The 13629-nt window shown below is 39.7% G+C and overlaps 1 protein-coding gene across 1 annotated transcript in view; it reads left to right on the top strand.

Moving 5' to 3' along the window:
• SPEN (spen family transcriptional repressor) overlaps window positions 1-13629 on the top strand; it is a 76953-nt gene that overhangs the window by 20363 nt on the left and 42961 nt on the right. The window contains 2 exon segments of the mRNA XM_020973180.2: window positions 3720-4040; window positions 7322-7801. Coding sequence (XP_020828839.1) covers window positions 3720-4040; window positions 7322-7801 — 801 coding nt within the window.

Below are 13629 nucleotides of genomic sequence, written 5' to 3'. Positions count from 1 at the left end.
TTGTGATCAGCAGGGGAGGGAATAACCACACTGATAAAATGACAGATCCATTAAGTATTGAGGGGATCTGCTGACATTGACCAGCCAGCTAATATGCTGCCTTTTCATTTTCCAGCAGGGAATTGAACAGAGAATTGAAGGAACCAACATCTAAGTAATACGTGCTTGTGTGAATTGACAATAGAATCCTTGTTCTCTTGATGACACCAATAAAAGCCACTAATTTATCTCAAAGCACTGTTTCCAGAAGGACTCTAAAGGAGTTTTAAAATATAAACATTTTACCTGTAAGGAATAAGTTAGTAAAACATTAGCAATCTTATCAGGATTTGTTTATGGGGTCTGCTTGGACCATGAGGGAATGGGACATAAGTTAGTCAAATTTTGATGGTGGGCATTGCTTGGAAAGAGGACTTTACTAGGTGGAGAGAAGATCAGGATGTGTTACGAAAAGATGAAGAAGGATTTGCCAGAAGACAAATGTTTTATGTTTGTGCTTGTGGATGCTCATATTTCCTTTTTTTTTTTTAAAATGGAACCAAATAGTTCTGGTGCCAGTCTAGACAGAAAGTTTCCAGTATGCTTACTGATGAGAAGTGGTCAGAAATTGATTTTGTTATATTATAATTTCATTTATGACCCTTTCCATCTGGATTGGCTGTGGCATCGCAGAGACTACACTATCTTGGTTCTCCAACATCTCCATCCAGTACATCTTTGTCTCCTCTATTGGCTTTATGTCCTGAGCTTTAGGTTGGGTCTCTTGGCAATGTCGCTTAGTCCCATAACTTCCCAAATCTCTATCTGAAGCCCTGGACCTCTCTCCCCAAGTCCTGTTCTTTGTTTCCTCCTACATATAAGGTATTTCTTCCTTGGTATCCCCATTGGCACCTCAAATTCAGGATGTCCAAAACTGAGCTTTCCCAAGGACTTGAGCTTTTTCATTTGACAATTTCTGTTAGTGGTGCCATTACTCACCTAGTCTTCCTGTTACCTGATTCTTCTCTGTCAGATTTTTTACGTGGGCAGCAGTTTTCCCTATTCTCCATTCCTAGCTGCCACCACCGTAATAAAGGCTCTCATTACCACTTGCTGGTACAACAGAAGTAACTTTATTAAATATGAATAATGGCCTCCACCTTCCTTCCTCTTCACCTCACCCCTCCAGAGAAAGGAAGGAGGGAGGAAAAAGCCTTTTTAGTACTGCCAGAATAATTTTCTTTATGCAGAGCCATGGTGATGTCACTAAATCCTTCTGGCCTATTGGGATAAAGTTCAAACTTTGCTTCCGCATTTAAGGCCTAGCCTAACCTGCTGCTGCCTAACCTCTGCATCATTCTCCCTCTGCTCCCCTGTGAGTATGCTGTGGTTTGTGCTGCTCGTCATGTGGGCATCTTCTCTGCCTCCATCAGTTGTAGACTTCTGTTCTCTATCCCAGTCCCCTGCAAGGGTCTGTATGTCTGTTGTAGATGCCTCCCCCATCTCCAAGTGGATGCTGGACACATGAAACGTGTTAAACTGAATTAGATTGTTTTAATGCTGTGCAGTAGGAGTGGGCATGAAGTTTTTATTGATCATGTATTCATCTGTTACTGTACCAGTTATAACAGTAGTTTCATTGTCCTCCAGTTTATGGGATGCAACTATGGACCTGGTTAAACCTGGAAGAAGAGAAGGGGGACCCAATTACTCTGCTGCTCTCATGAAAATCTCTAAGCCTTCCCTTGGTGACAGTTTATCACCTCAATATTTGATCCATGAGTTGAGAGTGGACAGAATAATAGTGTCACTGTGTATTTTAGTAGTACATTTTTAACTTGGTAAAGCTTTTCTAATTTTATCCTCAAAAATACCCAGCAAATAGCTGAAATTGTGAAATTGTTATTCAGTGAGAAATGATAGTTACACAGCTAGTTAGTAGTTAGAGCTTGGACTAGAGCCCTAATGGTAAAGTCACCATTAAAATTGCTGAAGTCACTTAAATACATTTTCTAAAGGGGAGGGGAATATATTATTTCTACTCATTTTGGTATTTATGTTCAATTTTGGGGGATAGCTTATAGTTTTTAGGTTATTGCATTAATATAAACCTGTCAGATTCCTATTTTCACTCTAATTTGGATATAAAATTCTTGATCTGAAAAATTTTCACTGTTTTAAAAGTATGTAAAAAGTTTTTCCTCCCTTGTTTTTAGCATAGAATTAATAATCCTTCTAAAGTCTTAAAATAATGAGATTGAAATATGTATGAGATTGACCTTTTCTTTCTAGCAATAGATCTGAGGCATAACCCCATTTATGCTGTAGTCACTTCAGCGCCTGTGTTTGTTGAGAGATGTCACAGTTTTTCTTAGAGACCTCCGGTAATGTCTACTCCATGTGCTTGTCTCATTTAAGGCCCTTCAGCATAGAAGGTACATTTTTGGGTCACACTTATGAAATAAACAACTTTCCTGTCATATCCAAAAGTCATCTTTCTGTGTTTGTATAGATAGAAAAGCATTTGTTCCCATATCCTTTCATGTATTCAAATTAAACAAAATAAACCTGCAAAACAAAACTTACAAAACCTACCCACCAATTTCTTCATGTAACCAGAGTGAGGAAGCTCTTCTTCCACTTCGCTGACAAAACCTGCTTTGGGGAATGGATAGTATGAGGAAAATCCTACTGTCTGTGTGTGCTTGAAGTTTCTGCAAGGGAAGCACAGAATTGTTGTGACTTTGGGAGTTTATTTTACAAGGACTATATCTTAAGTCAATCTTGCTAGCATTTATTAAGGCACAACTGTGATGGGCCAGGCACTGGGGATACAAAGAAAGGTCAAAGACACTCCCTGCCCCCAAGGAGCTCACACTTTAACAGGGGAGATGACATGCAAACAACCAGGTAGGGACAAGGTGCAGGCATGGTCTTTTGGAGATAATCCACAGAGAGAACACACTAACATTAAACGGGACTGGGAAAAGCTTCCTGAAGAAGGTGGAATTTTAGTTGGAACTTGAGGGAAGCAAGGACAAGGATTCCAGAGTACTTTGTCGTGTTCAGTTTTACAGTGTGTAATAATAAAATACTCAAATTTGAGTTCTTGGGCCTGAATTAATGTATGAGTTTGTTATTCCTTAGAAAAAAGCATAAAGAATTTTTAAAAATACCTAAACTGGTTTAAAAGTAGAAAAAAATGTACAAAATGGGTTTCCCTAAGGAACACTATTTGAATTTATTTTGTATTAGCCATAGAAGAACTGTAACAGCATTTGAAAAGATCTCAGTTTTTCAGTGAGGTCATTGTTTGGCACATAATAATGAATTAAACTGGTATGAAGTTTGTAAAACAGCTATATATGGTCACAGCTTTTATTTTAAGGAAGGTGTTGTGAAAACTTATTTTTAATCCTTTTGCTTCAGTTGTTAGGTTAATCATCCTTTATAATTCTTAACTTTTAGAGGTTTATCCTAGCCAAAGGCCTTTGGAATTCAAGGCCATTGATGTTACAGAAATGAAAATATTTTCTAAAAAGACTTTGTTGATTATATTATCTGTAAAGGAAACATGAATCTTCAACTGTAGTGGTTTCATGACCTGACATGTTCCCTCCTCCATTTGTATATTATTTTGAATTTTTAAGATTGTATTGGAAAATGCCTATTCTTTCATTTATCTGGCATGAATTTATGGATTATGGTTAATATATTGGCTTTGTCTTTTTTTCCCCCAGATATGGACGTGTTGAAAGTGTCAAAATTCTCCCTAAAAGGGGATCTGAAGGTGGAGTGGCTGCCTTTGTGGATTTTGTGGACATCAAAAGTGCTCAGAAGGCTCACAACTCAGTCAACAAGATGGGAGATAGAGACCTACGGACGGATTATAATGAACCAGGCACCATTCCGAGTGCTGCTCGGGGATTGGATGATACAGTTTCCATAGCATCTCGTAGTAGAGAGGTTTCTGGGTTCAGAGGAGGTGGTGGAGGGCCTACTTATGGCCCCCCGCCATCACTTCATGCACGGGAAGGACGCTATGAGCGGAGACTTGATGGGTAAGTTCCAAGGTTACACTAGGCAGGTATTTTGTATTTGATATGGTGAGAAACACAAACTCATATGTAGGGGCCCCAGATGGATTTAAAGTTTGGGCATTCTCTGTGTTGGGTTTGGAAACAGAAGTGATTACTCTCCCAGTGGCTGGTGTTTTGTGGAGTCGTGGAGGATGTTTCCAGCAGCTGGTTGGATATCAACTCTTGAGCTATGGTGGTGGAAGATTTCCTATGGCAGCACGATTATTGGAGTTACCTTTCTTCTAGAGCCGGTGATTTCCTTTTCTTGGATAATGTTAAGGCGTTCTTGGGATGTATATCTACGACGAGATGGAGCTATTTGGGTTACTGCTTATGTTCCAGTTCCTGTGGAATATCTTTGGAATATTACAGCCTACAGCTTCTTGGAGAATTTGATATCTGTTCTCGTTTCTCACAACCTACAGTTTACATGTTAAGTGGATTGTCAGCCCCCCCCCCCCGAAATTTAAGCAAGTTGCAGTGATGCAACAGCTTGGATTCTACAAACAACGATTTAGACCTGGAAATGTGTAATTGGATGGAGAAGAGAGAAGGCAGTATTTGATTTTGGATCTACACAATTTCCAAGTGATTGGAATTCTATTTTTTGCTGGTATGAGAAAAAAATGAGATGATGGATGTTCCTAAATCTTGGAATTATAGCAATTTATCCTTTAAAATGTTGGAGTAAGATCCATGGCTTCGCTTTTATGGAATGGCGTGCAGACAAGACTTCACTAGCCCAGGGGGAGTGGATTACTATCTAGTTTCTTAAGCGGGTTGCTGCACAGTTAAAGGTATTTTAGCTTTAAGGACTTGGTGATAATCAATTTGTGGATTTGTTTGTCAGAGGTGGACTTCTGGCCTGCAACGATGCATTTCTCATCCATTTGGGTATTTCTTCCAGCTGCTTGTTTAAGACAGGGGTGGAAATTTTTTGATATTTGGATGGAATTATAAATTTACTATCCCAAGAAAGAAGCCTGGGGTTTGAGAATTACAGTCTGTCTGGGACTACTTGCTTCCAATGGATTTTTTTTGGTCTTGTTACTAAGATTTTTTTTTTCTTGGTTCATCTAAATATGATTTGACACCCTTGCCCCTTAAGAAGGTGGATTACCCCCATAAGAGGGGCCAAAATTGGGGAAGTTATGTTCACAATTCTCTCCCTAGATTTAATTGGGATTATAGGTCGTGTTTCCACAGTTGAAAAAGGTTGGTATGTCCTGCCCTGTGTATTAGCCCCTCTCCTAACCCAAGTCAAACTCTCTTTCCACTAACTCCAATAGTACTTAGTACTAATAGATAAATCAAAAAAGCACTGTAGCCACTAGATTTCCAGCTCTGCTAGCTCTCATGCCTGTCTCTGTGTCCTTTTTAATGTATGAGGACTTTTATGTCAGCTCTAACCCCTTTAGAAGTATTGCTTCTGTTACACCATTAAATCAGCATCTTACCAAGGTCACATTTGATAGGGTGCTAAATGCACTTATTTATAAATTATTGATATTGAGCCTTCAAAAACATTCATTTCAGATTTTGAAATGTCTTAAATGCCAAAGCTGTAAGTAGTTAATAAAAGGAGAGCACAATGAATTTTAAGTTGGAAGGACTTTATGGAATTTTTATTTTTCATTTGGCAATGGTTGACTGTTTTGGGGAAGCAGAGAGAAAAAAAAAGACTTTAGGATGAGGCTGCTTCTCTGTGAAGCAAAGGGTGTGAGAACAGAGGTTAGAGAAAGCTGAGGGAGCTGGCATGGAGGAGACCGCTCTCATGTTGAGTGCCTTCATGCCCTGCCAAACACTTCTTGGGGAAGAGTCTGATTCCATCATCTGATTTCATGTTTCCTTCAGATAGAAGTTCACCCTGAGTGTAGCAATCCAAGAGGAGAGAAACATGTTAGTTAGGTTGTGAAGAAAGAGCTAGGGAATTGGACATCTGTGGCACAGCGAGCAGAGGGTAGGGGTGTAGTGGGAAGGCGAGAGTACTATACCCTTCAGATCGGGTTGGCCTTCTTGGTGCTGCCTTCTCCACCTCCCAGGACTTTGTGAGCATTGAATGAAATGATGCATATAAAGGGCTTTGTGAACTTTGAGAGCTCTAGACAAATGCCAGCTATTCCTATCACTTACTATGTCTATCACTATCCCCAATGAATTACTGTCATCGTAGTAATTGAGAGTTAATGCGTTCTAAGAGATCTGTAGAAAGACAAGGAAGAAATGTTTATAAAACTGGAATATGAAATTTTAACATTAATGCTATATACACAGGAATATTTCAAATTGTGCATACTTTTTATTTACCCCTCAACAAATTATCATTAAATCCCCATGTTTTTAGTTTAGAAAGACCATTCAAATACTTCTAGTAGTCTCACCTTAGGGAGTTTCACAAAAGCAAAGATTAGGAGGACATCCTTCTCAACTATGAACTGCACACAAAATAATTAAGTGAACTTCACATTGGAAGTTTTGTTTTGAAATTAACTCATCAGTATTAGAGAGACTGAAGAAGCCTTCGGCCATAGCTAATTCAACATTCATTTTGCACAGCAGCATGTTTTACTCATCTAATATTTTAGAATCGTCAGATTTTTGAGACTGTTTATGAGTTAATATTCTTTGGCCTTAGCAGTTGGCACATTCTAGTGATGTGTTGGTGACCCCAAGAAGTCAAGGTGTAGTGGCTCTCTTTAAAATGTTTGTTATGAGATAACTTGTCATTTCCTGGACTTCTTTGTGGGACATTTAACTCTTTGGAAGTGGCTTCTTTTTGCTGCACCATGCTTTGCACCGTGGCTTTCATGGCTGTGGTAAAAATGTATCTGGACAATTTGGAACAAAAAAATACTTGGCAAAAGTTTAGAAACAATTTAAACAAAACAGATGACTCTGATGTTTCTTAGCTACGATATAGTGGCAAAACCTTGTTTAATGCTACTAAGCTTAAAATCAGAGAGAGCTTTAGCAGCTTCTTCTATGTGAAACCAGGAATTGTGATGAGTGACACAGTCATGGTCATGAAAGCCCAATATCTGATTAAAACAAAAGGATTGCTGAGCTACTCTCTATCTGAAAATATTTGGTGTTAAGTACAATGTTCAGCGTGTCAGTGTTTGCTTACGAAGTTAATGCTATTTAAAAAGAAACCAATTGCCGAGAGGAAGTCAGTGCTGAAGTGAATGTGTTTGCATGACTTGCTTGTAGTTCTGCTTGCCCCTCTCTGATTGATTACATATTTTTCCCCCTCCCAAATGCAGGGCTTCAGATAACAGGGAGCGTGCTTATGAACATAGTGCCTATGGACACCATGAACGGGGGACGGGAGGATTTGATCGGACAAGACATTACGATCAGGATTACTATAGAGACCCTCGAGAGCGGACTTTACAGCATGGGCTCTATTATACTTCTTCTCGGAGTCGAAGTCCAAACCGCTTTGATGCACATGAGCCCCGTTACGAACCTAGGGCCCGGGAGCAGTTTACACTGCCCAGTGTGGTACACAGGGATATCTACAGGGATGAGATTACACGGGAGGTGCGAGGCAGAAGGCCAGAACGGAGTTACCAGCACAGCAGGAGTCGCTCACCACACTCATCCCAGTCTAGGAATCAGTCTCCCCAGAGGCTGGCTAGCCAAGCGTCTAGACCCGCCAGGTCCCCTAGCGGCAGCGGCTCTAAGAGTAGATCTTCAAGTAGTGATTCACTCAGCAGCAGCAGTAGTACCAGCAGTGACAGGTAGGTTAACCACCAGCCTTCGCGTGGCAGGGGAACTGTGCAGTCAAACTCACAGCCATTCTCAATGGTCAATGGCTGTCAAGGTAATGGGCTTTTCAGAGCACAGTCCTTGGGTTTTACTTCTGGATGATCCATGCATTCATTTCTTCATTAGTCAATGAAGAAAAATCTCAATTGCTAGCATGTAACTGCTGCTCTCACCATTTCTTTCTAGTACCTGATACAAAATGAGTATTTGGAAAGATTGTTTTGATCCTTTTAGTGCTGTGAGAGGCAGTGTGGGGTAGTGGACAGTCCTCTGGGCCTGTTTCCCAGGCCCAACTCTGCTGCTCATTAGCTGTGGGACCTTGGCAAGTCAGGTGATTTCTTTATGCCTTAGTATCCTCATCTCTAAAATGGGGATACTTTTCCAGCCTCCCTCACAGGGCTGATATAAGGAAAGTCCTCTGTTGTGTGCGCTTTGTGGTAGCGAGGCTCCTGGGATAATCGAGTGCTGGGTTTGGTGTCCCAGGACCCTAACCTCAGATTCTGGCTGTCATGATCCCTTCTCTGTACCATGAGCTGGTTAGGTCTGTTGAGGCCTCCTTCAGCTCTAGAGCTAGGAGTCGATGCTAACTGTCCTAGGCCAATGAAGCATCAAACTGTGGGTTTGAACTTGGGCTTCGGAAGGTCGTGCCCTTGGAACATCAAACTCTGAGAGGAGGTTCTATCCAGCTGGAAAGGCGGCTTCCATTAGTGGTCCACCAGGCTAGGCCAAGGATGACTTAGTTTATTTCAGACAGACTTCTCACCAAGAGGGTGGTCACTACAGGATAACATAGGTGGCCACAGCATCTCCTGAAACTCCTCCGGGTGTGGACGTTGACACTCTGATCTGTGGGCAGTCACTCACCTTCGTGAAATCCTGGCTCTTTGGAATGAGTGAGGCTTGGTCAATCAGTGTTAGCGTGTAGCCAAAGAGAATGTTAACATTTACATTTTGGGAAAGGGAGCCAGTCTTGTGGAAACTCTTGCCTAGCAGCAGGTGGCCCAGGATCAAGATTCTGGGATGCTCACCTTACCTGTTGTAAACATTCCACTGGCAGATGCTTGTAAAAGTTAGAATAGCAAAATAGATGATGTAGACACCTCTGCATATATTACGTTTATTCCTATTCACTGAAAGGGTTATCAGAAGAGCATCCACTATAGCAAACACACACTGAAAACTGGCAGCAGTTTTAACAGCCCAAGCAGAGGAGTTCTCTTGAAATGGAAGGTGTAGCTTTGCTCACTATTTAAGCCAAGGAAATGGCATCTTTCTAGAATCGAGGAAATAAATTTTTATAGACGGTTTATATTTGAGTGAAAATGTCAAGGTGGGTGCCTTTTGTAAGTTTAAAATCAGGGATTTAATAAACTGAGAGTTGGCTATTGCTGTGATTGAAAGTAAAGAAAACCCTCAGCTATCCCAAACCACAAGGGGGGGGTCATTGTCTTTACTTACTGGAAGCACCTCAGCTTGGGGCTGGCCTTTACCTTCTTGGGTTCCCCACCTTCCCCACCTCAGTTGTAGCCACTTGGCAGAAGTGAAAACCATTTCTGTCACGTAGCCTGAACATGCTTTTTAAAAAATCGCTTCTTATTTCTTTTCTTCAGTGTGACAAAAGATAGAACTCAGTTTTAAAAAATCTTAATGTAAAGTGTTTTTACCTTGTGTCATATGTACTTTGGAAATCAGGAGACCCTGTAGCATTTTCCAGCCAAGTAGCTGTGTGACAGTGGTCAGATCTATTCATTTTCTTGGGTCTCAATTTTCTCAACTGTGGAATAAACCTAGATGATTTAAGTTCCTTTCAGAAAACCGTATACTTAAAATCCGTACTTATAAAATCTGAAGCTGTATGACACCTATTTCCCATCACAGGTGTTCTTAACATTCCAGTAAGAAGAGATTTCTAGCTCATTGGAGCCATTTGTTGACTCTTCTTTCTGCCATGTTAATCTCCACTTTTGTGGACTGCCCAAACTCCCACTGTGCATGAGAGCAGAGGCCAGTCATTTGGGGGGGGGGAGGGGGTTGGTGGAGAGGAAGGGCAGTTCATTTGTCATTTGTCTCCTGCGTTCCCCAGTGCTGAGACTATGCATTCATGATGGAGTTTTAGGCTTTATTTAAAATTTACAAAGCTTTTTTCCTTTCTTGTCTCACTTGAACCTCCCAATAGCTGAGCAGACAGGCTGTGAGGCTGTGACTTCACTCTAGCCTCCAAGTTGAGTGGAGTTGGGATTCGATCAGTCCACAAACATTCATGAAGCACTTCTATGCTGGTTCAGGGCTTTCCGAATCAAGGCCAGCATTCTCCAGACCATGGGGCCATCCTGCCCTTCTGAGTAAAGGAAATTCATTAGTTAAAGCAAAGTATGATGTGCATTTGCAGTTAAGTACAGCTGAATGTTTAGGGAAAACCAACTGAGGTGACCAGATGCTTGTTATTGTTCAGGCTTGTCTGAATCTTTATGACCCCATGGGGGGTTTTCTTGGCAAAAATCCTAGAGTGGTTTGCCATTTCCTTCAGCTCATTTTGAAGACAAGGAAACTGAGGCAACCAGGGTTAAGTGACTTTCCTAGGGTCACACATCTGGTGTCTGAGGTGGATTTTGAACTCAGGAAGATGATTCTGCCAGACTCAAAGCCATGTACTCTGTGCACTATGGCGCCACCTAGCAGTTTGACCAAAGATTGGTAATGAATTAAATGTCAGGAATGAAAAACGGCTAATGTTCAAACCAGCAAAATTATCCTTATTTTCACTGTCATTTTAACTCCAGTTGTAAATAGTTCCTCCAAATTTGGCCCAAATAAAATATTTTGGGGGCTGCTACCTAAATGAAGATGAGTTGATTCCTTTGATAAAGCTAACAAATTTTGTTTTCATTTTTTTCTTAAAATCATCCAATTATGAGACGTTCAATCTTGGGAAATTCCTGAAGGGTATTTGAAGTAACTGTTCAACATTCATTTAGCATTCCCTGTCCCTTCTCCCCACTACATTTTCTTACCTGAGAACAGATTCCTAATGATCTTCCTCTCTTTTTGCTAATTAAGTATATCGTTTCAGTGAATAGATTCGTAGCCATGCATTTCAAATGAGTGAGCATTGGCTCACTAGCAGCCTGGTTGTGCAGTCTTTCTACGTGACAAGACCTCATGTTTCTGTCAGACTCTCCTTCATAGTAGTTGACTAGTATGATACAGCAAGTCATTGTACTGTCCTATTGTTCTGTGTTCTTTTTCACTCCTTAAAGGAGGCACTTAACTTTCATACAGGATTTTTGATGTCGACTCTGACAAAGGTATTTGTTTTTAAGCCCCTGGATTGAAATAAAAACTGAATTTCTGTCTCCTTTAATTTCTTATTGCTAGATAATGACAAATGGGAAATTTGTTTTTCTGCTACCAGTTTTTTCTGCTTTGGTAGTTTATAGAAGTTATGAATTGACAGCTCAAATTCCTAAGGCCTTCTACCATCTTCAGTAACACAATAACTGCCGTTTATATAGCATTTTACTTCATCTTACTTGATCTACACAAGAATCTAATGAAATATATGGGACTGTTACTATTTTATAGATGAGGAAACTAAGGCATAGGGATAACATGACTTGCCAAAGATTACACTGGTAGTAATAGTAAGTAATAGTGTCTGGGTTTGAACGCAGCGCTTCTGGATTTTAAATTCAGTGCCCCTCAAGAGTTGATTGGACTGTCTTAGCTAATGAAGACTCAATGAACAACTTCTGATTATCTGCCCGATTGGAAGGGAGCTGAAACTTGGATAATTTTCAATTCATTTCTGTTTGACTTTGAAATATATCACAGTGTTTTGTTCATAGCTGTCCTTTCTCAATTTTCCTTTAATTCAGCTGGTGTTAGTAGAGGATGCAGTTTGTAATGGGGCGAGGTGTGTTGGAAGACAAGATCTAGTCTAGGATTAAAAATGGACTGTGGGTAATTGATAGAAAAAGATAAATTTACATGTGGATAATTTGAGAGTTGATGTTAATTAAATTGTGAATGCATGTTAATGTGAGTGTTGAACTATCAAAATTAATCTTTCAGTATGGCTAGCACTTTCTAACTTTGTAACAGGTTTTCCCTATTGTGTCCTTCTCCCTATCTATTCCCTCCCCTCTTCTCCCATCATTTATATGTGGATATTTCTTCTGAAGGAAAGTATATTGAGTAACTACAGAAGTTTATTACTTTTGGGCCAAAAAGCAAATGTTCAGATGAGCTCCTTAGAAGGGTAGCATGGTTAGCAATAAGCAAAGATATTTTTATGAAAATAACTCTGGTAGATTTCTTTCTTTGTTTGCTCAATGATTTTCAGCAAGCCGCATAACATTTAGAAATGATGAGCTTGATTAAAGATTTCTTCTTTACATGGGCTCTTAGATAAAGATACCTGTAAAATGTAGAATTTTGAACACATTCCTTATTTTTTTCCCTTTTGAGTTACCTTTCTTAAGTAGGCTTGGGATGGAGGTTGTGTGGTTTTTGCTTTTTAATGAAGGTTGAAATGGCTCTCAGTTAAAAAGAAAATACTTTTCATTTCCCTCGAGTGATTCTAGAATAATTTAGAAAATAAAAGGTTGGAAAAAGAGGAAGAAAGTAAAAGATACCATTGGGCTCTCCTGGGTAAATCAGACAGGAAAAACGACTTAGGTGAGAGGCCTGTGTGATTCATAGCACTTTCCTTGTTACTTTGAGAACAACCTGCAGAGAGTGTTGATCAATGAGCTCATGAGGAACATTCCCTCCCCATGGATCCATAGAAAGTTTTTATTTTCCTCTTCCTTATATAAATGTATTATAGAAGTTTTTTTAAAAAAAGAATCTTAAAATTGAAAGAGAATCACTTACATATATATTTTGTAGCAGACATTTTATACAGTGATTTTTTTACCCCCTCAGTCTACCACTTCCCTGCCATCCTAGTTTCGTTAATTTGTTTGTCCTAAAGCTTTGAATTTTCAGTGTAGTCACCTCTGTTCTTGTTTTGTTAAGAATTCATCTCCTTAACCATAGCTGTGAAAGGCACTCAAAGTGACTAAAGTGTCATATCTCTTAACTCAGTAAACTCCCCCACCCCCCATTTGGAGCATATACCCCAAGAAAGTCACAGATAAAAAGAAAACCTCCTTTTACACCAGTATATTTTTATTGACACCTTTTGTGTAGTAGTAAAGAACTGGAAACAAACTAGATGCCCGAAGACTGGGAATGAGAATCAAGTTGTGGCACTGGAATGTAATGTAAATATCACTACACTTTAAGAAACAATCCTTATAATAAATAAGGAAAAGCATGGAAAGACTTATATGAACTGATGCAAATTGAAGTAAGCAGAGCCAAGAAAATAATTTACTTATTGAGTACAATAATGTAAATGGACAGAAGAGCAACAAAGCAATTCAATCCAATGAATGCTGTGAAATGAAAGTGACTGAGCTTGTCCCCTACTGGAGAAGACAATCTCCTCCCCGGGGGCGTAAGTGAAAAAAAAAATGACTGTAGTTAGAGACTTTAGGAATAGTTTCTAGTTTTCAAATTATCCCATTGCTGATGAAGAACCTACTGTGTGCACAGAACTGGGTTATTTCTCACAATATTTAAAGTTGAGGAGAGAGCTATGGACAAATTGCCAGGAGAGTTTTGGGGGTGGAATTCATTCCAGAGGGGAAAAGTAGGAGGAGTTAATCAAATGCAATCTCCTTGGCTCTGTTTATTTAGCAAATAGTTTTTTTTTAATTTAATTTTATTTTCACAAAGATCACAGAAAATAATC

The sequence above is a fragment of the Phascolarctos cinereus genome, unplaced genomic scaffold (assembly GCF_003287225.1).
Source record: "Phascolarctos cinereus isolate Bilbo 61053 unplaced genomic scaffold, phaCin_HiC Scaffold_726;HRSCAF=1367, whole genome shotgun sequence".
NCBI classification, from domain to species: domain Eukaryota; kingdom Metazoa; phylum Chordata; class Mammalia; order Diprotodontia; family Phascolarctidae; genus Phascolarctos; species Phascolarctos cinereus.
The sequence above is the reverse complement of the archived record's forward strand: the minus strand, read 5'-3'. Positions and strand labels throughout refer to the sequence as shown.